The following is a 27,628-nucleotide window of genomic DNA, read 5'->3' on the forward strand; positions in this document are numbered from 1 at the left end:
GCCCGACGCCACGTCCTGCCGGTGCCGCTGGGGAGCGGCGGCCATCGAGCCGGGAGGGGGCTGCGGCCGGTGAGGTGAGCGCGGGGAGCGGCGGCGGCACCGCGACGAGGCGGGTCGCGGCTCGCCCCGGGGAGGCCGCCGAGGGGGGCGGCGGGAGGCGGGCCTCGCTGTGAGGGGGCGGCGGAGGCGCGGCCCGGGCGTGGTCGGGCTGCGGCGCCGAGCGAGCGAGGCCCGGGTGCTGGCCGACCGCTGGGCCGCCTCCCCGCCCGGCCCCGCGGGCACCGCTTCCCAGGGCGTGGCTGGGAACCGAACGGCGGCGCTGGGAGCGGCCGGCTCTCCCTGGGGGCAGGTGGACGTCGGGCGGACGCTCTCGATGTGAGCAGACCACGGTGCGGCCCCAGGGAGCTGCCCGGTGCTCCGGGGCTCTGCGCGGGGGCTGAGCTCGGCCTTCGGGGGCGGCCGCGGTCGGGTTGTCACGTCTGTTCATGGCCCTGCGCCGTCTCTTCCTGCGTTTGCAGGTTGAAGGAAGAGAGGATTTAATGAACTCACGGGCAGTCGAAATGGGGAGACACCGAAAACCGCAGCAAGGTGCCTGATCGGCCTTCTGCCCCTGCCGGCCTTGGAACGAGAAGAGGAAGATGCGTGCTCTGATCCTTATGGAAAGGCAGTCCGTGTAACTTCTGATAGAAGCTATGTGCTGAAGTGGGACATCCTGACAAAATGGGGGTGCTTGCGTTCTTCGTGCCTTATAGTTTTCTTCTGACTGTAGTGCGAGGGCACAGCTTGTTCACGTGTGAACCGATTACTATTTCCAGGTGTTCAAGAATGCCTTACAATATGACTTTTTTCCCAAATATCATGGGACACTATGATCAGGACACTGCTGCGCTCCAGATGGAGGTGAGTTCTTCCATGCCTTCTGTAGGTGTGTAAATATAAACACTGAAATAAACCCTTGTCATGGGAAAATAGCTTATAGGAGTGATATCTGCTGCGTGAAGTGACAAGGCAGATAAGCTGATTAGATAGCACTTCTTTGCAATGCTTTGAGCTGCTCTAGAGCTGCTTGGCTGTGTAAGAATGTATAAGGGAGCTATAAACACACACAAACATACACACGCTTCTAGGGTTCTGTATTATGCTGGCAGAAGAATGAGTGTAGTGCATCAGTGTGGCTGTTCAGAGCTGTTTAACAAAACTGGTCACATGTAGCCTGTGTACCTCATAGAGCAATTCTTGAAATGCACTAGGGTTACAGCTTATAGTATTGGCCCACCTGAACTCAGCTGATGCAAGAATAATATTTATAAGTTAGTTCTTCTCTTAGTTGACATCTATGAAGGAGAGGTACCTAAACTTATTCTTAGCCCCGCTTTCAACTATTTTATTGATTTATTTATTTCACATTCTGCTCTCATCTGACTGAATACAGAAAATCCCAACTTTTCAAACTGAAACCAAGCACTTTCCTACCAGAACTGACTGTAACATGGCTCCCTTGAGAGAATGCCACCTCGTGGAAAGGCTTTGCTAATTACAATAGCTATAGAGGGTGAGAGCCTCTCTGGGTAAGAGGCTTGTAAAACAAGTTTAAAACCTGTTTTAGTAATGCCTTTTGGTGGTGAGAGGAAGGGGAACAACTTAACACAGGTCTTGAAAAGCTCCGTCTTGTGCTGTGCAGAAAGAGAAAAAGAAGCAAGTTTAAAACTCAGAAGTTTCTGGTGGTTGAATTTTTTTTCTTTTAGAAAAGAGAAGATAGTTTTGTTGAAGGCTACAATTGCTGAAGTCTTACTTGCATATTCATTACTGAGCTTGAGGAAGGAGCTTGGTTCAGTTGCCAAAGCTATTCGGGGTACTCAGGATTACCATTTTGGCCTCTAGCTGCCAGTCTGGAAGGGGCAGAGGCTTGCATTGTCCTTGTCAGCTCAGTGTAGATGTATGGGAAATTCCAGTATCAAATACTTGTATGTGAGCAACTGAATTCAGCTGCAGGTCTCAGATTATTTATGTGATTCTAAACTGGGAAGCAGGCAGTCGGCTTGAACTCTGTGCAGTGCCCTCTCCAGTCATTGTTTGTCTGGAATGCTCTCTCTCCACAGTGTCTGCCATCTTTTGTTGTTAGGCATGGTGGTGGTTCTTGCTTGGCATGTCTTCACTACAGTAGCTTCTGTCAGTATCCACACCTTCCAGTAACAGTGCTGTTATAGCACGCAGACCACCGTGGTCTTTTTTTTGTTGTCTGGGCACTTCTGAGCTCCCTGAAGCCTGTGTGTGCTGATCTGCCTTCCTCTGTTTGTGACTGGACGGTGCTGCCTGACTGGTTGGCCAAACAGAAATGGCCAGACACCTGCCTTACTGGTGAAGGGGTGAAAAAGTTTTCCCCTTCCCCTCTTTGTGCAGCTTCTATTGAATGTAGTACTACCAGTTAAATTGGAGTTAAGCAATAAGCTCAGTGCAGTTTGTGGTTGGGCCTGCAGAGCAGTGCGTACTTATGGATTCTGAAGCGATTATACATGGTGTTCAGTAATGGCGTTGGTAGACTTTGTGAGTGATTGATTGCAACAGTGAGCTTCTCAGGTCTGCAAAGGTGCTGCTTTTCAGGGAAACTGATGTTGCAAGGAGAACAGAGGAGAAGGAGGAGTTACTGACTTCTGGAATATGCTTTAATTTTGTTTTACAACCATAAAAAAGCAGCTGGTTGGGAGGTGAGGAGACTCTTAAGAACTTGAATTTTTCTGTGGTTGGTAGTCCAAACTTCATTTGTACCAAGGAAAGAATTTTAATCGTATGTTGGTTAAAACATCTTTCTTTTGATCCTCAGTAGGAATGCTTAAAGGCTTTGGTTTTGAATTCCATCTCTCTTTCCCCTCCCCACAACTTGTTCTCAAGGCTGGGCACGGTCTTACAATGTAAACACAAGGTTTTGAGGCTGACGCTTGCTTTAATTCCCTTACTTTATCTTAGCTGAGTTTGAGCAAGTTTCTTAGTCAAAGCAGTCCCAGGACATATGGTGGGGAATTCTTCAAGAAGCCGAAGTATTTGGTGCAGGAAGTGTTCTCGTGTTCTGGAAACCTATTTCCATAATTTATTCAGACTGTTTACTCCTAGGAAGAACAAAGAATAGTCAGTAAAGGGGATGACACTCCATCTGAGTGTGAAGTTACCTGCCCAGAACTTGTTGCATTTCTCTCCTATGTTGTGCTTCTAAGGCTCAGCAGGGGTGTTCTCCTGTAGGGAGTCTTTTATAGTTGGAGGAGCTGTGACTTTCAACTGCTGGACCACAAAAGCTTCCACAGAGGTGCTCTTTCTGGAAGGATGTTAAATGAGTGTTTTTAGGGCTGCTGTCTTCTCAGTCCTCCTGCAGGAGGGGATGATGTGGAGATAGTCTCAGGTGGTGGTATTCCTTCTGGAAATCAGCTGAGTCACCATGGAGTCCACAAATTTATGGTACTGTATTTCTGCCTCATGTGTTGGCTCTTCATGTTGATATGCTATGAATCGGAACACCAAACTAATTAAGACAGCCGCTGTTTTGCATGTTTGAGTTAATGATGATAATCTTCTTGGATTCTTGGATTTTCTGCAATAGGAAATTCATAATTTCCAGTTGTCCCCCATCTTTATTGAATTTTTGTGGACTGAATTTAACATCCTTGTGTTTTGCTTTGTTTGCGTTAGTTTTGTTCATGCAACAAACAAAAATGTTTTGAAAGACCCACCATATGACTTAGTGGTGTGAAGCTTTTCATGTGTTATCTGAGCACCTGCATGACAGTGGAATCTAATTATTTGCAGATACTTGCTGTATCTGTGTCTTAGAGCACTTTAACAGTGATGCTGCTCACGTTATTACTAACTCAGACTGAGAGACTGAAGAGCTAGAGCTTTTCTTCTGAGGAAAACATATGGGTATGGCTGTAATGAAGCAGGTGTTCTGCTGCTCTTCCATAGTTGGAACTCCCTCTCGTGGTGCTCCTCAAAAACAAGTCACTCCTAATTTCAATGTAGTTACTTCAGCTGTCCCGGATTTGGTGTCAACACAAAGCATTGTTCCATCAGAACAGAGAATGTAACTCTGGAATGACTTCCTCTATTCAGAGCTCTCAGTCTGTTATGATAGAACCACATATTTGTGATGAGTTTGGTGGAGCTGACTGCAACAGTGACAGAAACTGAGGACTAGAGTCGGTTAAGCTACCAAAATGGTCTTGAAGTGGATTAAGAATTACTTTCAAAAGTTTGATACCAAAATTCTGTGACTTTCTACTTCTGTAAATTCAACAAGTTTAATTTTTTTTAATGTGATCTCTTAACTTGCCTTCTCTAAGTATGAATTTGCAGTTAATTCAATATGAAGATGTGTGGAAAAACTGGAAATGTGTTGTCTAGCAAGCTTAAATAGTATGTATATTCTGATTTATATAGCATACACACACTGGGAGAAGGAATAAGATAAAGTTTCCAACCTTGTGTAGGTTGGGGAGTGTTGGAGAAGTGCTGTTCAGCATGGAATACTCTTACTGGGATGTTCTGCAAAATGGCTTAAATGTGAATTTACTGAAACATGTACAGACAGACACCCTGCTTCTCTCTGTACAATATGCGAACCATTAATACTTTATGGTTGGAAGCCAAAATCTCTTAAATTCTTGGTAGCTCAGCTTCAATTAAGACAGCAGTGGATGTTGTTTTTGTCTGCCTGGAGTTGCTGTTTGTTCCTCATGGTGCCTCAGAGCCTAAACAGGAGAAAAGATGCAAAGGTATAAACAAGCACAAGGAGCTTCTGCTTATAACGTCTGTGCTGCTTCATTACCATATATCAGTGGTGGTAACTGCCAGGGAGGGCTTTAAAACGGAAAGAAGTAGTGAAGGTAGCGTGCTGTGCATCATACATTTAGTACAAAGTTAACTTTTCTTGCTTATTGAAACAGAAGATTTAGGTGGTGAAATAAGTGAAGTACTACTTGTTAAAATTAACGTTTGCAAATGTCTGTAAGAAACATTTCAACACTTCATATTGATCAAAGGGAATATGAAGTATGACTTCTGTGCTGGTTAAGTTTGTGGAAATAGGGAGTAGCAGCTGGACATGCATAACTCTCCTTTGTGCATCACTGTTATTTGTGGAAAAGCTTTGGCTACCAGATCCTAACATCAGTTATACAAATCCGTATCACTTTGTACAACACTCAAATTCAGCGAGTGCTCTTTGCTTTGGTGCTGTTTTGCACTTGCTCTCAGATGTTTCCAAGATGTCATTAGTTCTTACAGTAGTGAGAACTTCAGCAGCTCCTATACCACCTTTGCTAGTTCCTGTGGATGTGCTAAATGACAGCCACTAAAAAAGTATGTGTTACCTGTAGTACCAAGGCCTGTCATCAGGTGCAATGAGCTTGTGTTCCATTGTTCAAAACCAGCAAGTCTAATGTGTATAGCCCCATCACAGTGGCTTTATGCATATCACTTACCTGCTAGATCTAATGTTTGGTCTGAACAGCATTCCCTGTCTACTTGATAATGTAATACTGCCATGTTTGCTATTCTGAAAGGATGTTGCTTGGAGTCTAGTGGGGTCCAAAATAATGTATGCTTGAAGAAGGGAGACTGTTTACCCTGTGCTAAGTGTGGTTCATTGAGATGGTGCTAAATGTGATTCCCAGAGCTTTGCCTTTACCTGTGTTTTAGAGCTGTGTCCATAATAGCACACAGCCTGATGTTACAGGAATGGATCTCTAGGTGAAGAGCTTAGCGTACATTCCTTCTGCTGTGTGAGATTGAGGGGCTTAACTGGACTCAGAGCAGTTCTTCTGTGCATGATGTTTGAAGCTGGCCTGAGGAGGGCTATCATCCAGGTCTTTCTCAATAGCCAACCTTTCTTGGAATGCTATGGTGTCCTGTTGATCTCCTGAAGATTCTTGTCCTTTCCACAGTGCCCTGTGTGGTGTTGACACATAAATATGAGCCATGGTGGTCTCTGGACCTCACTGTGCTGTCTGCTCCTACAGTTGCCCTTTTACGTGCTCATGTGCTAAAGGGTGGCTGCTGGCTAAACAAAGCCTTGTAGGTGTAGGGTAATAGGCTCAGTCCTGCGGCTGCAGCTTGGTTCGGGAGGATATCTGTGAATGAACAGATTGATGCAAGCCTCCCTGATCGTCATGCCCTCCTTCTGAAGAGACCATCGTGGTTTTTAGGTGTCTTCCTGCAACGGAGAGGTGCTGTTTGTCTGCTGTGCTGCAGGGGTCATGAGGCTGTGCAGAGCTTGTGACCTTGCTGTGTGCAGGGTGGAAGTGGAATCTGTTTGGTTTTCCAGTTACGGAATGGTTGTGATGTTCAGGATGACATGTGGGTGCAGTATGTTATGTGTGCCTTGAGTGATAATGACCACAAGAAACTGGCACAAGGAACTGGGGATGTGGTCAGATGTCAATGCTATTTACCTCTAGTGTGGCAATGTGATGATTAAACATGACTTCTCAGCAGGAGTGTCTCCACTAAGAAACTTCCTGCATTTTCTTTACCGCTGCTGGACTGTTGATTCACAAAACCTTTGTGGCAAGCTGGTTACTTTGTCTCCCCTGCTGTTGGCCTTTTGGGACCTTTCCTGTGTATTGTATGCAGCTGTAGTTGCCTCAGTCATAGTAGCAAATGACTTGCCAGAGCAGAAGATGGAGCAGATGGATGTCTGCGCTCTTCTCCTGAACTACACAGTAGAGATAAGCGGAGACTTGATTGCTTTCTGCTTAGCTATTAGAAGGAGGGAAGGCGTGAAGAGGAGCATGAGGGCTGTATAAGCCACTGCTGTGATGAAACAAGAATTGCGGAGGTTCAGAAGTGCAGGGGACAGGTCCTGTAGTCAGTCTGCAGGACAGAAGGGCTGTCCTCTTCCCAAAGGTATTTGTAATCATTTTTTTTCCTGTCTAGATCAAATTATTTCAGAGAATAACCACATCCTTCCAAGACTGTCCCAGTCTGTATTCCCAAATGGGTCTACACAACCAGATTGCTTCAGTGCCAGCAAATATTGCCTCTTTCCTGTTCACAAAGTACTTAGTGACCAAACTCTCCACATGCTTTTCCTGCATGCAAAAATTAAAAGCAGCTGTTCAAAGAGAGCCCGAAGCCACTGGGTATCATGATGGCCTAGCAATACTCTGTGACCAAGACTCTGTGTCTCATTTCCTTACTGCTTTGCCATCATGCTTGCTAGGGTTAGGTTTAGGGAAGGTCTTTACAGAAGTTACCACTCATGTCGTGTGTCTAAAAAACTTATGATTCTTTACCAGTTTGACAGCAGGATGGCACAGGAGCAGTTCTGGACCTTCCACAGCACTTGGTGGGTTTGTCAGTGACTGTTTGCTCTGTCTGGTTTGCCTGACCTCCCCCAGTGCCACCACAGCTGCTGGGTTGGTGTCCCAGAGTGTGGGCTGCCTGCTGCAGCTGAGGAAAGAGATGCCTGGACAAAGGGATAAAAGGAAGAGGTACCATTACATGTGCCCTCCGTAAAGAGGAGGTTGCATCTACCTCCTTTTCAGAAGCAGCTATGACAGAGGAAGCACAAATGTTTGTCCTTGACTTCCTTTGAGGTTACAGAATAAAAACAGTGCATGTGAAATGTTGCTTTTTTAAGATTTTATGTAGCTATTTTTTTTAACCTTAAGTAATTACTTTTTTTCTGTTGTGCAGTTGACCTGCTCTTTTGAAGCAATTGCTGCATGTTGTGTTTTCAAAATAGTGAAGATAATTACAGAAGATAAAAAAAAGTGAAGATAATTACAGAAATGAATTTAAAGTGGAAGGCTTGGTTTTCTATTATGTGCCTGCAATGATCTTTGCAGAAGCAGTGATTTGACAGAAAATTACTCTTATCAGCATTTACAGGACGTGGTGAATGCTAAGTCTATAAAAAGTTCATGACGTGGTCAGAGCTTCCCAAACACAAACAAACCAAGGCAGCTGCCTGGTTTTCCATTGTTCTTTTCAACTCTGTGGCGCAGATCTCAGGTCACTGTGTCTAGTGTTGTGTCTGATTTGTGTTGACCTGTGCTCTGAGGCTTCATTTAAAGGATCCTCCTGCCTGTTGGCCTGTGTGCAAGGCAAGTGACTTGTGTGGATTTTCAAGACACTAAGCCAATCTTTTTGAAGTTGAGTAAAGCATTTGATTCAGCACTGTGTGAAAATCCTTAAAAGTACTAATCCCTGTAAACTTTCCCTAATCCATTCACTTAGCTGTGATGTAACAGATGACCGAAGTCTGGTATGCACAAGTCAGATGACTGGACTGAGTTGTTAAATTTCAAGCCCATCAAGTTGCATTTACCTCCCTCACTACCTGCAGTTCTTCCTGTCTTCTGATTGTTTTTATTTCCAGTAGGTCATACACTGGGGCACTGGCCCATGAGTTGAGCTTCGTTTTGTTCCTATGCCACATGGGCAAGAAATCAAATCGTGATTACTTCTAATTTTGTTGGGAGGCTGAGGGTTGCAATTTATCATTCCCAGTTAGCATGGGAGTTATCCTTTCAAGCCAGATTTTCCAAATCATGCATAGTGTCTTTGCTCCCCACCTAATCAACAGAATGGCAAGCCCAGATGTGCTTGGAGTGGAAAACTTGATGCACTCCAACAGCATGGATCCCTGCAGAGAGCTCTCAGATCTAATAGGCTTTGAGCCCTGGGAAATTAGCACACATGCAGCTCCACTGTACTTCCCGCTGTTCCTAGCTTCAGCAGGGCTCTGCAGGGACAGCCAGCTCCCACTGGGTGCAAAAACAGCTTAGACCTGTTAGGGCTTTTAGTAGCTGAGGTTCAGTGTCTGTGCAGTTACACCATATAACTGTGTTCCAGGGTGGACTCAGAGCTGGCTGGACTTCTGCAGAACTGGGCAAGATGCCTTTACAGTTGTAGAACTGTCTGCCTTGTCATTATGATGATCCCATGGTGGTAAGAGGCAATGAATGGATTAGCATTGTTTAGGTCTGGGGAAGGGAAGTTAACTATTTTGCAGGAGGAGAGGGCTGGCTGAGCCTTCTGCACTAAGCAATGTGACAGGTAAAGCTGTAACTTTAGGCTGTCGCTTTCTGGCACAGGATAGTATCTTGCTTTTTTTCTGATGGCCCTCTGTCAATTGATTTAAAAACTTAAAAATCCTGTTCTGCTGAGTATTTACCTTCTCTAGTGAGCATACCACTTGTGAGCAGCCTCTTTTTGTTCTTTTTGACAGCTTAAATGTCTTTTATAGACTGGTAAAGGAGCAGAGCATGGATCTGTGAGCATTCTAAGGCAGTTTTCATTCAATGAAATGCTCAGAGCATGGAGTTAGTTGCCTGGTTCTGGAGAGCCATACAATCTGATGCCTGCTCCTCTTAAGCATCTTCTTCTAGTTGTGAGGTTTACTGTAGCCTGAATTCTCTGACTGTCATTCTTGGGTGTGTTTCTGTGGATACCACAGAGGAAAACTATTGGGTAGACTTTGTCAAATGTTTGAGACAGTTCCAGGCAGACCACAGAAAGTGTTTTTTATTGGTCTGCTACAAATATGAATTCGGTCTAACTTCTGGATCCAGAGCAGTAACTACTTCTGCTGGAACTCCCTCAACGTGAGCTTTATCTTCTGCTAGACTGCCTGCTATTAATTGTCTTACTGGTAATCTTATAAACCGTGTCCTATTAAAAAGTAATAGATCAATTTACTCCTATAACACATGGCAAATACATTAAGAAGTTAGATTATTTTAATATTTTTTCTTCTCCCAGAGCCCAGATGTAAGGAAGGGCTCGCTCACTTAATCTAGACTTCAGGTGTTTGAGGGCTTGCAGTGTACTTTCCATCAGTAAACTTGTATTTGTCTTGTGTGCTTTATATAGTGTACATGGAGATTAAACTGTATATAATTGAAAGCTTTGTGTAAGCAGTTCAGCAATGCTCAGGAAATCTTTCGTGTTTGTTTTGGATTGTAAATAGCAAAGGCTACAATATCTGTAATTTATGTCAAGCTGTAATTTAGGTTAGAACCACAAAGTGCAGTGAATTCTGCCATTTTGGTAAGTATTAGAACTTTGTTTCATAGTATCTTAGTGAGATGTAATAACTCTGTTCTTATTGAATCTAATCTTTGTTACAGTTGATGTATAGGAGTGTATGTATTTTTTATCTTGTACTTCAGAAATACTCAAAGAGGAAAAAATGGAATTAAGTTGTTTTACTACAAAAAGTTCAGTAGTTGCTAGTTAAAGAAAAACAATGCAGGGCCCCAAACCTCACCCTATATGCCTTGTTACTCTGATTGAAGTTCTGGTTAATATTCCCATCAACTTTGAATAGCTAGCCTGAAGATTCACAGCAGAATTATTATATTAAAGTATATTACGTGTGTTGGAGTGAATGACAACGAAGAGCTTGTGAGTATACTTAAGATTTCATTGCAGCTACACTGAATGTTCAGCTGCAGAGTTGTTCAGCTCCTTGAGCAGCTACATGGCCTGAGATCTGCACAGCAGCTGGATAGTTCGACTTCAGTCACACAGTGAAGCCCTGCCTTCCCCCAGCTCTGCACAGCATGGACATCTGGCCTGTTTGCCAGCCAGTCCCCGAGCCTCAGGACTTCATCACAGTGTTCTTGAGATCAGCTGAAATCTGACTTCACTTTGTGTACTTCCACAGTACAGCTGTGGGAGGAGCAGACTGCCAAGCAGTGAAAGCCTCTCACCTGTTGCAGGTTAAGCTGTTCCCATTCTTTGTTTGGTCCTTGAAATGACTTCTTGCCTTTTAAAGTCCAAGTGCCTGCATTCCATTTGCCATTCAGCTCAGGAACAAAGATGAAAGCTTGTATCTTTGTAGATGTCTTTTACTGCAGGAGAACATTGGTCTGCTTGTTTGGTTGCTCTGGTATTTGTTTGTTTGTTTTGTTTTGTTTTGTTTCCCCTCAGCTCCTTGAACCTCCAGATTGTCCTTGGTTAGGAACCTTTAAAGCGTTTGTCTTCTAAACAGCAGGGGTAACCTTTCTCTTGTGACTGAAGACTTCATTCCTGTACTTGTAACCTCTGAACCAACGTAATTTAGAAAAGGTTTTACAGGCTTTTAAAGTAAAGATGACTTGTTTGCCTTAATTCTATTTCACAAACTGCCGAAAGTAATACTTTAAAAGCAGCTGATTGAAAGCATACATTTGACTTTTAACGATGTTTTTATGTCTGCCAAATCAATACACATTAAAGATGCTCTCGGGAGACCTGATAGTGTCCTGTCAGTATCTAAACGGGAGCTGTAAGAAAGAAGAGGGCAGACTCTTTATCAGGGTCTGTAGTGATAGAACAAAAGAAAATGGTTTCAAACTAAAAGAAGGGAGATTTAGACTGGATATAATGAAAAAACCTTTTTATGATAAGGGTAGCAAAGCACTGGGACAGATTCCCCAGAGAGGTGGTGGATGTGTGTCCTTGAAGATGTTCAAGGTCAGGCAGGACGGGGCTCTGATTACCTGATCTAGCTGTCTGTGGCCCTGCTCATTGCAGGAGGGGCTGGACTTGGTCTTTAAAGGTCCCTTCTCATTCAAATGGTTCTATGCTTATTCTGCGCAAATTAAATGTATTCATATACAAAATACTATATTCCTATTATTGAATTTTAGTCCTGAAAACCTTTTTGTCTTGGAGTTACCCACATCTGTTGACGAGGTTACCAAATGGAGATAACGACTGATGTTTGCTACTGACATCTGTAGTCAACTGTTATTCAGAACTCAGGTAATGATATGGAATACATCCCCCCTCCATACACGTTCTAACTCAGGAGCAGATTAGTTCATGCCATCTTCATTGGTGGCTTAAAGAAGGGTGGTTGATGTTGCACTGATTTTTCATGAGCTGCACCTGCATTTCTGCTTTTGCAGCTCATCTGTTGAAGTAGCAACTTCTAGCAGGCACGTAGCACCAAGGTGCTCATGCTTCAACTGCCTTTGCTTCCTGCAAAACGTTTGAGTCCTCACGAGCTTAAATGTCTATAGCTTGCAATGTTTACGTCACCAATAGAGCATTCAATAGGAGGAACCTAGACTCTGCTAGACTTTGCTCTGAACCTAATGTAACCTGAAAATTTTGTCCTTTATTTAGTTTCATGTGTTGGTACATTTGTTTATCGTCACCTAATTGTGCACAAACTAGAAATCAGATTCTGATTCTAGTGAATCTAGGCAGCTGATTCACTGTGTAGCCATGAGCAATTGTATAGGTTCATTGACTTGTGTTTCTCAGAGTATGATGTTAATCTTGCTTACAATGCAGTCCAGAACAACTCTATTGAAACAGCAGTGTAGGATTAAATCAACCATGCCATATATGTTTCACTCCGCTTAATTGAAATAGTCACTGTAGAAGTGGCTAAGGACACTGAAGGTAGTATAGCTCTGTGAGTATGGAGAGTCATTACTGCCTAGTCTTATGGGATTGCTGCATTTTTATACACAGTGATTGATGGTGGACATATTTCTGACATAGCACACAGGAAAATGTATGTGTAAAATGTATTATGGCTTTTGAGGCTGCAAGTTGTCTGTAATGGCACTTACTGGACAGTAGTTATGTATAAATCTTGTATTGTAAATTATTAAACACAATGAACTCTATGCAATCTGCAGAACACAAGCATAGTGCCATGGATAACAGTGTATATCTTTAGTATAGATAGGAATTTGGAGTACCTAGTGTAGTGTAATTATAAAAGGTCAGATGTAATCCCCATGTTTGGTTCCACAATTGGCATGTACAGTTATCTAAGTAGCAAGGTTGTAATGTTGTTTTGAGTCACAGAACTCATATCAAGCCATGGAACAGGCACTATTGCTTAACATGGAGACAATTAGTATCTCACTGTTTTTAACCTAATTAGACTGATTGTTAACTAAGTTAACTCAGCTAAGTATTTTAACTTGGTAGCTAAACCTCAGTAGTTAGGAAGGTAGGTTGCTAGCTTTGCGTAACTGGCTCCAAATAGCTGAGCAAAGGCTCTGTCAGCAATTCAGAAATATTTGCTCTTGCCAATTAAGATTTGCAATAGCTGATTTTAATGAAGCCCTTGGTATTTAGATCTACTGTTTTCCATTGACCATTGCTGCCATACGTTAGTAGTTCCCTTACATCCCAACCCTGGTGATATCTGGCTGTTGCTGGTAGCTGTTTTCTCCAGGGAAATGAACAAAGTCATCTGTAGTGACATCCTGGAGTAAGAGATTTGTTACACCTGAGTCTGCTAAGCACAAAACAGAAAAGCTTCTTGCTGATCGCGAGTTCAAAGCTGTTATGTAATTACTACCAAAGTGCGTTTGACAGAAAGTTTGTACCTGGACGTTTATTCTGTACTCTGCACCATTTCTTTTCACTCATCTCACTGGTGTTTTTGTTTGCAGGACCACAACATAACAGCATTACTGAGGTAGCCTGGATTTCCCTCAGGAGAAAACGTAACATAGACTTGCTTCCTTAGAGCCCTGTGCTGAGCTAGGTGTTTTGCTCAGTGCTGAGGATATGCCTCTTATTGTTAGCAGTGTTGTGTCCCTTGGTTGTCTGACCCTACTCACTATCTACAGTGGTCGCCTGCTTGCTTCATGGGGTTCACTGTGTGTGGTTTTGCACTGGGAGGTTTCTATATGGGGAAACTGCACAGGAAGTGCATTGCAGTGGGAAAGCTTGCACTTCAGTCCTTAGTTCTCTGCTATTACTTGAGGCACTTACAGACTACATCATCTTGGCTTTACCGCGTTTCTGCTAGCTATTAAGTGATGTGTTTTTTGTTTTGATATACTGTTAGTATATTTTAGTTTGCCTCATATTTACTGGATTTTCCAGGAAGATAAAAGTTCCTATTTCAGGACTTAGATTGGCTTGGTTAGGCTCCATTCCTGGTTTTCAAACAGCTCAGTTCCACTCTGTTTTGGCACTGCTACTGACAGATCTGCAGGCTTTCATCCATCCTTTGTGTGACGCGGCAGTTGCTGCTGTTGGCATGTGCTTTGCTTTCCTGAAAGAGCCCATGGCTGTGCCAGCTGCGTGTCCTGATCTTCCTGCAGGAGAGCGGAGGACTGTGATTTCATTCTCAATGGCTTTGCGTGGCTGTGTGTTGAATTTCAGCCATGGATGCTCAAGACAACAACATGATGGGCATGTGGGCAAATTACCCAACAAACTGCTTGGATGAAAACTGGAAGTTGGGTCGCCCACCAGTCGGGTAACACAGCCTTGAAGCAAGCAGTTCTTTAAGGGAGCTTGTGGGCTTGGTTTGAACCTTTTTGCATACATGCTGTCCAGCAGGAGGTTTTGATGAGATCTTGCTTTCGTGGTCTGGGAAATGCAGGCCTATTATTTCCTATAATGCAACATTTCCAAATTGCCTGGCCAGGCACAAAGCCCACATTCAAAGATATGTAATTGAAAACAGTTCCCAGGGCAGCTTTCTACCTCTTTCGCTGTTCTTGAATGATAAAAGAAGGCAGTTTATGAAAACTTGTTTTTTACAGATCTTATTTGCTTGTGCTTGGGGCAAAGATGGTGTGGGTTTTTATCTGCTTTTTTTTTTAATGTTTTGTACAGGGTTCTTTGTTTGAAGGAACTTATTGCTGATAAAATCTATTGGAGTTCTTTAGACTCAATAGATCTTTGGAAAGGGGGTGGTTCAGCCAGTGTATTGTACTTCCTTTTTCAAAAAGGCTTTGATGTAGTCATATGTGAAGGTTGTTCAAGAAACTATGATGGGAGCCTGACAAGGGCTTTCTTCTAATGCATGTCTAAAAAACAAGAAGAAAAGAGGTAGTAAAGAGATGCCTTGTTAACAGTATAATTTGTGAAATCATCAGAGTTAGTTGAGTCCTATAGCAAAGATGTGACTAGAGAGCTGTTCCCTAGTGGTCTGCACAGGAGCCTCAGATACACAGCAAATAACACTGACTTGGGGAGGGGATAGGCATTGAATTAAGGGAGCAAAACGGACTGAAGAGCTGCAGAAAGGCATGGTGGTAGGTGCGGCTGGTAGGTAACACTCAGTGATGGTAAATGCAGGGCTATGAGTATAGGGAAGAATAGCTCCTGCTGCTTATAGAGGTGAGTGACATGGTGTTGTGCTGGTTACTGGTGCTCATCATAGAGCCTCTGTGCTCACTGTGGATAGATGGCTCTATGGAAATATGAAGATGGTGTTTAGATATAGTCGAGGCAAACAGAAGTTTATCACAAAAGGAATGGAAATGAAAATTTAAAATGGTATTATGCTAATGCAAAGATGTAAGATGTAAGTTATAGAAGGATGGTAAAATGGCGTGGAAAAAGTAGAGAGTGATCTGCTAGCTGTGTCAAAACACAAACTATGTTGCAAAATTGGAAGGTAAAATAAACAAAATGCTGTGAATTTCTTGGCAGTGCCTGGATAAATTGCGTAATAGAACTTATTGCTGTAGTCTCTTCTAAAGGGTATATCATAAGTGGTTGTAAAAGGGGTTAGATCCTTTCTAGGAGGAAAGGGGATCTGTCATTGTCTTTTAACTACAGTTGTGGTGATGCAGCCTGCAGCTCATAGAATGTCCTGGGCCCTTGCCTTGTTGGCTTGTCCAGCAGCGGTCCCCTTGCTGTTAGGTGTTGGCAGTAGCTTGCTAAAGACAGGATGGTGGAATCCCTGCTGTGTTCTCAAAACAGCTGACTTCCTTCTCGTCATACTTCCAGGTATCAAAACGTAAATAAATTTTTTCAGCTTGTTTAAAAAAAAAAATATTGTAAGAACTACTGCCTATGTCAGCCAAGTCCTTGGATTTCAGCTCTGAGTACTTGATAGGCTGAGTGTTGCCTTCTCCCTGCAATTTGGCAGCTTTCTATTTGTCTGACAAGACAGTTCTGCTTTTAAATAAAAGCAGCTCTTTAAACCACAGTAGCCAAAGACAACGTGCTGTAGTAGAACTCTGGCAATCAGTTTTTCATTTGCCTCCGTCTGCCTCTCATGTACAGCATCACTGCTTGTGTTGTGATTGCTGTCATGGCTGTGCAAAGGAAAAGTAATTCATGTAGATGCAACTCCTCACTGTATTTTTCATCTGAAGCAGTGTAACATTTAGGGTGTGATCCAACTCAGGATCGCTTTTTTCACAACCCCCATTCCTGCATTTGTTACCAAGATATCCCTCTTGAACGGGGACATCTCTTATTAATTATTTATTGGTGTCTTTTTTCTCTAAACTGCACTCTCAGCAGTAGGAATTGCTTTGATGCAAGCCTGTATATCTTTATTGGGATACTTAAAAGCTGGCAAAATAAGGATGTGAATCTGGACTCAGAGGTCCTGAACTTCCTTTACCAGCCCATGGTTGATCATAGAATCATAAAATCACAAGGTTGGAAAGGGCCTATAAGATCATCTAGTCCAGCTGTCCTCCCATTACCAATGCTACCACAAGCCACTAGACCGTATCTTGGAGCTCCTCATCCAGACACCTCTTGAACACTGCCAGGATGGTGACTCCTTCACCTCCCTGGGCAGGCCATTCCAGTGCCTGACCACTCTCTGAGAGAAAAAGTTCTTCCTTATGTCTAATCTAAATCTCCCCTGGTGCAACTTGTGGCCATTTCCTTGGGTCATGTTTGTTGCCTGGGAGAAGAGGCCAAACCCCTCCTCATCACAGCCTCCCTTCAGGAAGGGATGATGAATTCAGAATAATTGAGATACATAGCTGTTAATGGCAACAATCTAAATGAATTTCTCAGTGGTCACACTTCTAGCAAAAGCTCTCCATGCTTAGAAAACTTTGATTATTGTCCCAGTTCAGTATGTTCAAAATGTGTTAAATATTGTTACAGCTTTCCTAATGCATGAACTTGACTATTGATATGTGATACAGAGATTCCTTTTTCCTGAAATAGAAAAGACATTTTATCAAAAGGGCTGTCTGGAAAGGACTCAGCCACACGTGTCTTGCAGATTTGTTTTACCCTCAGCCATCAGTTAATATCCTCTGCTCTGAGTGCTATTTAAATTACATAGGAGGCAGTGTGTAACAGAAAATTGGTGGGAAGGTACAGCCTCTACTGCCATAGCACCAACGCCTGCCTCCGTAGTGGGCTGACACAATGAAATAGGAGGTGTTGCTTTCAGTGCCACCCTTGCACTTTGCTTTACTGTAATGAGCTGGACCAGGAGTGTTCACCTGGTGTCAAAAAGCAGAGCAGGGTAGCAATGGGTATGGCCTCCTAATGAGTACAAGAGTGCTTCTGCTGCAGATATGTTCTTGCTTGCTTCCTTGAATGTGCTGGCCTTACAACAATGCAGCTGTTGGATAAGTGACCAACTAAAAAATGGCTATTAGTTTATCTGAAGTTTATACACGCAATACTGTTTTGCTTAAAATCATTTACCCTAGAAATAATGTTAGGAAAATACAAAGAAAGGGTTTGTTTTGGTGTTGTTTTTTAGTTCGTTTTGCTTTCTTAAAGCATATCTGGCTCAGTAATGGACTGAATGAACAGGATGGCAAAGTTGTGCTGCAATATATTTCGTTTTGTGAACTCTACTTGGAGCAGTCATCGGTAATTCACTGTCCACCATTCAGTAACACAGGTAGAAAAGCTCTCTGTCACGTTGAGATTCTGAAATGCTATAGCCTGAGTGGAAATGAACGCAACACCTCTAACTATAAATCCAATTCCAACAGGATCCACAAGGACAGGCATACCTTTTAATATCTCAGGCCGGTTATTTTGAAGCTAATAAAGGGATATAGGAACCTGGGCTTTGATTACTTTCAGTTTTCTAATGCTAATAAGAAAAATCAGGTTTCAGTAGTTGCAGATGAGCTAAGATCCCAGAGTAGGGATTGCACTGAAAGAGCTATTGCAGCCCAGGAGTCTGGTTCCTCAGCACTCTAAGCTCAGGTTTGACTCTTCCACAACTGCTGAATGGTACTCTAGCTTTTCAAATATCTGGAGGAGCAAGCATGCATCCTAGTAATAAAAAGTGGTATTATTGACTTGAATTGTGTCTTTGAAATGACTAACCAAAGCTTTTTTCTTTCCCAAAGCCTTTTCTTACTCTTATGAATCTTCACTGTTCACCAGACGTCCATACATTTCTGTGCAAAGCCTTTGTTCCTGCCTGCCTGGAGCAAGTTCACGTGATTCACCCTTGTCGTAACCTCTGTGAGAAGGTGTATTCCGATTGCAAACAACTGATTGACACTTTTGGAATCACGTGGCCTGAAGAGCTGGAATGTAGCAGGTGTGGTATTTGTTCACGTGATAAGCAATGGAGGTGATGAAAATTTTCAGATGTAGTATAGTTGACCCAGACTGAGTTGAAGCATTAAATAGTAGAAGCTGTACCTTTGTGCTAACCCCTTGTGTATGCAAATTCATCCTTATATTACTTTTCCCATACTGTATGGCAAAGGTCTCACTTGCAATGATAATGGCCTTTTTCTCTCAGTTGTTCAGATCTTTGTTCTGGAGACAAGGCAGATTATACTACATCGAGATTCTGACCTTCACCTGGAGATATCTATAAATGTGTAAGGCCAGATGTTCTTTACAAGAAGTACAGGAAAGCAGCAGGGAGTAGAAACTTAAATTGCGTTTCTGGCCTCCATGCAGTTACTAATCCATGCTGGTGCTGAGGCAGAGCTGGGACAGTAGTCCTCTGCCATGATCCTTGATAGATGTTGGTACTGGAATGAATGTGATGACATTAACTCAATTTCCCTTTTTTCTGCGGGGAAAAAAATGATAGCTATGGGATTTAAGTGTGAGAACGCATCAACTTTTTCTCACCTAGTGTGAGCTTTTGTCTAATGATAATGCCACTAAGTTTAGAAATTGCCTTCCAGAATTTTGTTTGAAAATTGAAGAAAATTCCAAATAATGCTTCAAATTCCTTTTGTAAATTATTATATTACTGCTGTTGTTTACGGGAAATGTTCTTACTTTGTTCACGTGGGAAGTGCTGTCTGCCCAACAGGCAATGCAGGGAAGTCCATGTAATAGTGTGCGATGTTCTGAAAACAACAGAGATACTGCTGCTGGGGCCTGTGGAACAGCAGCTGGTGTGTGGATGGGCCTCAAATTCAACTGCAGTTCTGGGATTCACATCTCATAGTCTTATAGACACAAACAATACCTCCTAAGACACGTGTGAATGAAGTTTTTGCTGTTCTGAAGCATAGTGGAACCCATGTTTATTGAAACAACCTGCTACAGAATCAGTTTTCTCAGTTATTATCCTGGCTTTGTGTGGACAGCGTGATAATGCAGAGGAAAAAATAAGAATGGGTTTCTTAGCTCCAGCTGAGTTTCCAAATAAACGATGAGGAAAAATGTAAAAATATTTAAGATCTGTACACAACAGCATTAGACAAAGAACATTTTGAGGTAACAGAATCTCACTTTAGAAGCTGAAATGCAAAAATTGTTATTTTTAAATACATAAATTTGGAATGCAAATGAACATCAATCCCTTTTTGCGTAAATGCTTACCTGAGTTACAATTAAGTAATCTTGTTTGAAGATCTGGCCAACACCACTAATCCTGTGTTAATGTTTTGGTTTTTTAAAAGCTCATATTTTTCCAGTTAAGCCTGTAAGCAGTTGAGTTCTGAGCCATCTCTAACAGAACATTATGGAGCTAGAAGACAATTGCTGAAGCAGATAGCTTTTTGCAGTGCTTATGTTTTTTGCTTTTTGTCTTTCTCAGGTCTGTGGTTGTAAACAGTGAAGTATCATTGTAACACAAAATCATCACCATCATATGGCAGTCATCAGTTAATTCAAGTTACAATGAGCCTTCATTCTTTGTTCCTTGATTTGAAGCTTGTGTTTTGACAGATCATTACTATGTCTCTCCGACGGTCTACTATTATCCAGATAAAATCTATACTATAAATATTCTCAGTACACACATGTAAAATTTTGGTGTGGATTAAGACTATAAAAAAGCAATTGCAACTTGAGTAAATTGTGTTGTAAGCAGTAAAACAGAACAACGGTTCAGCAGCTGTGTTTGAGTGTTCTAAACTGACAATCTATTTTGTCTGGTTTTTGATCTCTTTTTTTAAAATGCCCGTTGATATTCATATAACACCCACTTTGCTTTATACATAAACACTTAACACTGTTTGGAATCAGATTTTTCCTACTAGTAAGAAATAACTGTAGTTGATAATGAGACAGATTAATATTTTTGTTCTTTTTTTCTAGACTAGTCAATTGTGATGAGACTGCTCCTGCCACTGCTCCTGTAACCACCAATGCACATGGAACTCAGAAGACCCCAGGGCAGACACGAAGGGATTATGGATTCTGGTGTCCACGACACCTACACACTTCCAATGGACAAGGCTACAAATTTCTGGGCATCGATCAGTGTGCACCACCGTGTCCCAATATGTACTTTAAAAATTATGAATTGGATGTTGCAAAAAGCTTCATTGGAATAGTTTCAATCTTTTGTCTTTGTGCTACACTTTTCACATTCCTTACTTTTCTGATTGATGTTAAAAGGTTTAGGTACCCAGAGAGGCCAATCATATATTACTCTGTCTGTTACAGCATAGTGTCTCTAATGTACTTTATTGGATTTCTTCTTGGGAATAGAACTGCCTGTAACAAGGCAGATGATAAGCTAGAAATTGGGGAAACGGTTGTTCTTGGCTCCCAAAACAAAGCCTGCACAGTCCTTTTCATGGTTTTGTACTTTTTCACTATGGCAGGAACAATATGGTGGGTGATTCTGACAATCACTTGGTTCCTTGCAGCAGGAAGAAAATGGAGTTGTGAAGCTATTGCCCAAAAGGCCATGTGGTTCCATGCAGTTGCATGGGGGATACCTGGTTTTCTAACCATTATGCTTCTTGCAATGAACAAAGTGGAAGGGGACAATATCAGCGGAGTTTGTTTTGTAGGTCTCTATGATGTGGATGCCTCTCTGTACTTTGTGCTTTTGCCATTATGCCTTTGTGTTTTTTTCGGTCTCTCTCTTCTATTAGCTGGTATTATCTCTTTAAATCATGTGCGGCAAGTCATACAGCACGATGGCAGAAACCAAGAGAAGCTAAAGAAATTTATGATCAGAATTGGAGTTTTTAGTGGTTTATACTTAGTGCCACTTGTGGCACTTCTTGGATGTTATGTCTATGAACTGGTGAACAGGAAGATCTGGGAAACAACTTGGGTGTTTGACCACTGTGACCAGTACCACATTCCTTGTCCCTACCAGGCAAGTAGCAATTTGCTTTGTAAATAATATGGGAGAGTTAATTAGCAAAAACCCTTATGCATCGCTGTATCCTGCAGTGTAGCCTGGCAAACAATTTTTGCGTTAAGTAGTCAGTTCAAGAAGATGTAGCAGTAAGTTTGCTTTTAAGTCAAAGTTGATGGTATCGTACTTCTGCTTTGAAACTTTTGACTGAGCAAATTGACTGCATTCAGCAAGTAAGTTCCAACTCAACAACCTGAAGGGAATGTTTCCACTTGGTTTCACAAATAATGCTGGGGGATTGTTTTTCACCATATCTGTTCCTAAGATCAGTTACTCAGTGTTTGGATGCCTGGCTCAGTATTTCAGTACCTAAGGTGAATTTTCATCAATTTCTATTGAGGTGGAAAAATGAGTCTTGAAAATTGAGTCTAGGTTGGATTTTAAACGTTACTTGCTACCATAGATTTAAAGTCATTTCATCTTTTTTCTTTGAAGTGCAGAACTGTAAAACACTGGAAATTACACATTTCCAATGTATTTTTTCCGTGATAGCCGTCAGTTGTAGGCTGATATTCAGTAACGTAGAAGAAACTTTTAAAAACAAAAATACACTTTAAATTGCAGAGATGTTCACAAATGACTCCTAACAAGAAATTGATTTAATGGAAAAGCTTTTAGTCAAGCTATCTTCTATTCAGTATTCTCAGTGGATTAAATCTTTTGTAAAGATACGGAACTCTCTGCAACTGAAATTTATGGTTTGTCTTTCTATTTAAGAAGAAATAGAAAGTAGAAACCATCCCTAGGAAACTGCAAGTTTCTTACATTATCTTTCATTGCTTTGTACATACCATCTATGTTTTTACTGCAATAAGCTATCACTGGAGAGGAATATAAGCAGAAGCATTATGGAATGGAGAAGGTGTGATCCTTCCATATTCTCAAACATCCTCTGTAATGTTTTTGACAAGTGCATTTCAGCAAGTCTTAGATTGAGCTCAGTAGCAGCTTAGCTAGCCTGGAATAAACAAGGTTGAAAAGAAAGCTTGTATTGATTTTTATCAAAAACAACCAACCAAAAAAAAACCCAAAACACAAAATGTTTTGTAGTGTTTAGTTATAACATCTTAGCATAATAAGGCATAAAGAACATGCATTCTGAGTCTGGAATTAACATACTGGAAAGAGTAAATAGCAACAGGGAGTGTTCTACAATAACGGATCCCAGTAAGACATAATTATTGGGATCTGTCTGTATAATAAACAGCATTGCTAACTGTCGAGTAACTTAGAGAGGTGTGCTTGACTGTGACTTATGTAAGGTAGCTTGCAGACCTCTTTACGTTGATCAGAGCAGAACCAAATAAAAACAAATGTTAGTATAAGTAGTTGATGTTACATGGCTGACTCAAATGCTAACTTTTGTTTGGCACATAAACCAGGTAACATAAATTCAATTAGCAGTATAGGAGCAAAAGATTGTTACAGAGCTCCTATGATCCTGTTTTGCAAATGGGTGGTTAAATCTGGCAATAACCAGAAAACAAATGTGACTCCCTGTGGTTCTGAGGATGCTGTCTTGTGATCATCCAGATCATCCACTCGTCTTCTATGCTGAAGGGATGAATCTAATATTTACAAACCATCTCTGAAGAACGTGGTTACAAATACTATTACCCTTTAACTTTAAAAGGAAAAGATTTCCTTCTAACTAATCTCCTCTGCACTCAGCTGTAGAGTGTGAGCAGACATGGCCAGGTCTGACTTGACTGTACATGCCTTGTGTGTGTCTGCACTATGTGCCTCAACAAAGGAGAGCAGCCATGAAGAGAAAGTCTCTCTCTAACATAATTTGTTTTTCAGCATGTAAAAAATGAATCAACAAGCGTGTTGTTGACTTGTACCAATTAAACTTTATCTTCCAGGCAAAGGCACTAGCAAGACCAGAAATATTTCTGTTTCTGATGAAATATTTGCTGACATTAATTGTTGGCATATCTCCAGTGTTCTGGGTGGGAAGTAAAAAGACCTGTTCGGAATGGGCCAATTTCTTCAACAGAAACCGCAAGAGAGAGTAAGAGCCATTTTAATTCCTGGTTTTTAAAACGTGTACTTTAAAATATGTGGGATTTCAGGCACGGTTCTTAAGTGTAGCTCAGGCAGTCCAGATGTTGTCCTTGAACCCTTTCTTTTTTTTTTTTGGAGTCTGCATATGGGCATCAGCAAAAAGTTCTGCTGAAGTCTGTGGAAGCTTTGCAGGCACGACGACCCTTTGACTGCATTCTCAGAAGACAAAATATTTTCCTCTGATCTGTTCTCTGCACAGAGATGTGTTATTGTAGTAATGCATCGGGTAATGCATCTCTGGTTTCCAGTCCAGTCAGGAGAGAGAACTTTGGTCATTTAGATCCTTTCTAGCTCCTTCATTTGGCACAGTACTTAGCTGCTACGTTTACTATCATGTAATAACGTCCTCTGCTTTTCATGTCTGCCAGCCTTCCTTGTTTGGAAATAAATCTTCATTGTGCCATCCTCAGTTAGGCTTTATTGTATTAAAGTATTGTTCCTTATTTTTATTCTGAGACAGAATAATTCAGTGTTACGACTTAATTTTAGTAAATATGTATCTATGATTTTAAAGAGGTTACAAATGTCATCTCCATTTCTTGTAGCTGTCATTTTGCCTTTTTATTCCTCAATTAGGTTTTTTTAGATGATCTGTATTGCTCATAGATTACAATGTATTTTAAGGTCTTTTTATTTCTTTGAATTTCCCAAGCCAGCAGTTCTTAAGCTCCTATTTTGCATCTGCATTCCATGATGGTGAGCTTATAGCTTCCTTTCCCTCTCCTCGCTTTCCATTTCCTGTATAATTTTGCCTGCATTTCAGATGTTAACTGCTTTCAGCTACTTTAAAGCAATGAAGTCAGTTTTATAATGCCCACCATTTTTTCACTTGAACATAGTTTACATTGCATAGAGTTAATTTGGTAACACAGCTGCTTATGAGCTAATCCTGCTTTCCTCTCTTAGATGGCTAACCTACTGAAGGCATTGGACCTACTTGCAGAAGTAAGAAATGTAGAGATCGGCTTTATTTAATTACTTAATTACATAATTACTTCGGAGCCATTACAATCAGATTTTTCTCCTCTTTTCTCATTCAGTTGTTTTCCTCGTGTTTGTTAACATCCAGCTCAGATTACATCATTGGTGGCTGTTCTTTCACATTTTGGTGTACCAAGTTATATTTCAGGTTATCCACTTAATTCAGTTCTATGTGTGTGTTTTCTTTCAGTCCCATCAGTGAGAGCCGAAGAGTACTGCAAGAATCATGCGAATTTTTCTTGAGGCACAATTCCAAAGTTAAGCATAAGAAGAAGCACTACAAATCGAGTTCGCACAGATTGAAAGTAATTTCCAAGTCAATGGGAACTAGCACAGGTGGCACAACAAATCATGGAACTTCTGCAGTAGCAATCACCAATCACGATTACCTGAGCCAGGAAACTGTTGCAGAAATTAAAACTTCTCCAGAGACATCTGAGAAAGAGATGGAGGCGGACGGAACATCAGCCCAAAAAGCCGAGGAAGGTGAAAACAGTGGAAATCAAATGTTAAGTGTTAGCAAACTGACCGTGGATCAGGTGGAAAAAAGAAACAAAGCAGACAGCACGTGTGATATGAGTAGCTTGTCTGAGAGCCTGAAGAGAATTGGTGAAGGCAGGTGAGATTCCTTTGCTCTGTTTTCTTTTTAGTGCTAATAGACAGACTATTTTTGCTTCTCTGTAGAGTCAGTGTGCAGTTAACCCTGAGTAGCTGTTAAGTAGTGTAACTCTTCCAAACTTCAACTGTGTATCTTGAGCATATGGCCCATTTTATTGGTTTTTTTTATTCTTTTTCCTTTAAAATGTCAGGTGCTGGAGTTTCAGCTTGTAGGATAGGTTTGAGCTGTTGATCCTCGAGAAATCTGTGGTTGCAATACAGTCATTTGTAGAGAAGTCGGGGGGGGGGGGGGGGTGGAAGCTTGAAGTAGCCTACAGAACCCCATTATGTTCTCTGTATAGGAAAGTAGCTTTAGATATTAGCAGTTTATTGCTAAAAAGTGTATATATATTTTTTTTTTTCCCAGCCTAATGCACTGTGCTTAAAATTGCTGGTCTTATTTCTCCTCACTGTCAGGGTATCTCCCAGGAACGATTTGATTGAATCTCCTCCATTACAAAGCAGCAGCTCTCAAATAGCGGACGTCTCCCAGTCGGGCTCCGTATCGCTGCTGGTCTACTCGGCTGCAGACGGCAGGAAGGAGATGGAATCAGGGAACAGTTCAAACCATTGAAAGACTGACATTTTCATATGAACTCTTTCCATGCGTGAAACTGATGCGGATTTTGTTACACTGAAAACAGCAGATATTCTGTGCCTTATTACAAGTCAGACACATCTTGTTTTGCACTTATAAAAAAAAACTGTAAGCTTTGTGCTGGGGACAACTGGCAATAATGTACTGTATTTATACCCATCCAGGAATAATGGACATTGAATTCTATGGGACATGGCTGGATTGCTTAGCAGTAATGTAAGGAGATGAGAGAAATGTTATTCCTGATGCAAAGAACACTTAAATTGCATTGAAATAATGCAGAAGCAGCACTGTTACTTTTCAAGGCGTAAGATGTCGGTCTGCAGCTTTGATATCTTACAAGTTTTTTACTTTTTCCTTTTTTACTACCTACTGAACAGCATTATCACTGTAAGAGATGCAAAAAGTTACTCTCTAAATTGTGTCACGATGTGTCTTTTATAGCACTGTTTTATGGTAGTTTTTACACTGAATCTGAAATGGAAATGATTTATTTTGTACATAGAAATGAATTATGTAAATAACTGACTGCATCAGGCCTACATTTAGAGCTGCTCTTTTGTATGTATTGTACAAATGTGGTCGAGTTCCCGTGCTTCCGTCAGATGCTACTGAAGTCAGCAGTTTTGTGACAATCAGGCAGTGTTATTTAGCTGTGAGGAAAGCAGATGCAAAACCACACCATAGCCTGCACGTTTGGGCAAGGCTGGGCAGACAGCTCTGCATCCCTCTGCAGGGACAGGGCCTGAGGTGCAGTGCTGCTTCAGGAAAGTGCTGCTTTCAGCCCCTCCTGCTGTGCCATCCCGGGGCATTGTGCCAAACGGGAGTGCTTCAGATCCTGGACGGCACGGGGACAGAATCTGAAGTACACATTTGTTGGGTGCTGGGGGTGTTTGGTGCTGTTTGTCACAGAGCTGCAGTGACAGTATACTTCCCTTCTGTTTCTATGCAAGTCACCTGATTTGAATTCTGTAGGGAAGTACTTTGCAGAAAATAAAGTTATGTTAATATGCAGGTTTGTTTAACAATACATTTATTTAAAACAAGACCTTAATGCTATTTCTACAGAGTCTTGAATTTTCTGCACACTACAGCAATATAATTTCTGTAACTCAGAAAGGCCTTAAAACTTCTAAAGCTTCTCTTAGGGTAGAGCAGCACGAGCAGGTCCTGCTGCTGTGGGTGAGTTCAGTTCTTCAGCTCTTAAGAATCCTGGCTCCAGTGAACCAAAAGCTCAGTGCGTTTTGTGAGAACGTTCAGCATCTTCTGTTTGATTGCCAACAGGAAAATTGCTCTTAGTTGATGTTCTGGTTTTGCTACTGTGCTGAGCAGTGGTGGTGCAGTTTGTGCAGCGCTTGAGGTGATGCTTTGGACTGCGGAGCAAAATTGCGTGGCACAAAAGTCATACAAACACTGAATGATAAACCAAAGTTACTTGTTTCATTGATGCATTACAAATAGAATGTATCTACTTTTATACTGTCGTGTGCTTTTTAGCACTTGTAATATATTGCCTTAAATAGGATATGCTATTTCTTTTGTAATTTCCCTGTTGACAATATCTAATATTCTCACTTCTGAGGACAGTGGGAAGAGCCCAAACAGTCTGTGGAAATGCACACCAAGTACTCTTCCTTCCGTTCTGTTTGTAAATGGGTAACTTCATACACGTGCTCAGTGCTTTGGTTATTGCTGTCTTTGTTAGTAATAAACTGTTGTATAGTAAAAGCTTGAGTTGACGTTTCTATTAACTAGACTCGGCATGTTTGTTTCTCTGTTACTGGGGCATTTCTGCACCTAAGATGCTTTGATGTATTCTGACTTAGAGCTGTATGAGGTAATAAGTATTGCAATCCTTTTATCCCTCCTGGATGAGAACGGAGACAGAACAATGGTGGGAATGGTTCAGATGAACACAAAGTTATGAAGGAGTGAGAAACTGAATTGGAGCTTCCATCTGAGCAGCTGTGGCATTCTTTTTTCCATGACCTCCATTTTAAGGCCCCCTTCAGCCTACATAGAATATCTACGTAGAATTGCTGGGGCCTTCTGCC

At 41.6% G+C, this 27,628-nt stretch overlaps 1 protein-coding gene across 3 annotated transcripts; it reads left to right on the top strand.

Moving 5' to 3' along the window:
• Window positions 1–27,302, top strand: FZD6 (frizzled class receptor 6). Of its 3 annotated transcripts, none has more exons than XM_040674479.2 (7): window positions 1–375; window positions 519–900; window positions 18,045–18,241; window positions 20,212–21,229; window positions 23,137–23,285; window positions 24,510–24,938; window positions 25,394–27,302. In XM_040674479.2, the coding sequence occupies exons 2-7, from the start codon at window positions 721–723 to the stop codon at window positions 25,548–25,550; spliced, it is 2,130 nt and encodes a 709-aa protein (XP_040530413.1). In that variant the 5' UTR covers window positions 1–375; window positions 519–720; the 3' UTR covers window positions 25,551–27,302. The 3 variants fall into 3 exon arrangements, with proteins under 3 accessions (XP_040530413.1, NP_001258860.3, XP_040530423.1); NM_001271931.4 differs by having other exon boundaries at window positions 1–74; XM_040674489.2 differs by lacking the exon at window positions 1–375 and adding an exon at window positions 8,845–8,940 and having other exon boundaries at window positions 710–900.
• Window positions 27,303–27,628: the final 326 nt, after the last annotated feature.

This window comes from Gallus gallus, chromosome 2 (assembly GCF_016699485.2).
Source record: "Gallus gallus isolate bGalGal1 chromosome 2, bGalGal1.mat.broiler.GRCg7b, whole genome shotgun sequence".
In the NCBI taxonomy this organism is placed as follows: Eukaryota; Metazoa; Chordata; class Aves; order Galliformes; family Phasianidae; genus Gallus; species Gallus gallus.

Excerpts from the sequence above, each read along its gene's own strand:
- FZD6 (XM_040674479.2), top strand. The coding sequence starts at position 721 with ATGGGGGTGCTTGCGTTCTTCGTGCCTTATAGTTTTCTTCTGACTGTA. Across the intron at positions 18,242-20,211 it reads GAAGAGCTGGAATGTAGCAG|ACTAGTCAATTGTGATGAGA; the intron begins GTGTGGTATTTG and ends CTTTTTTTCTAG. Across the intron at positions 21,230-23,136 it reads ACATTCCTTGTCCCTACCAG|GCAAAGGCACTAGCAAGACC; the intron begins GCAAGTAGCAAT and ends TTTATCTTCCAG.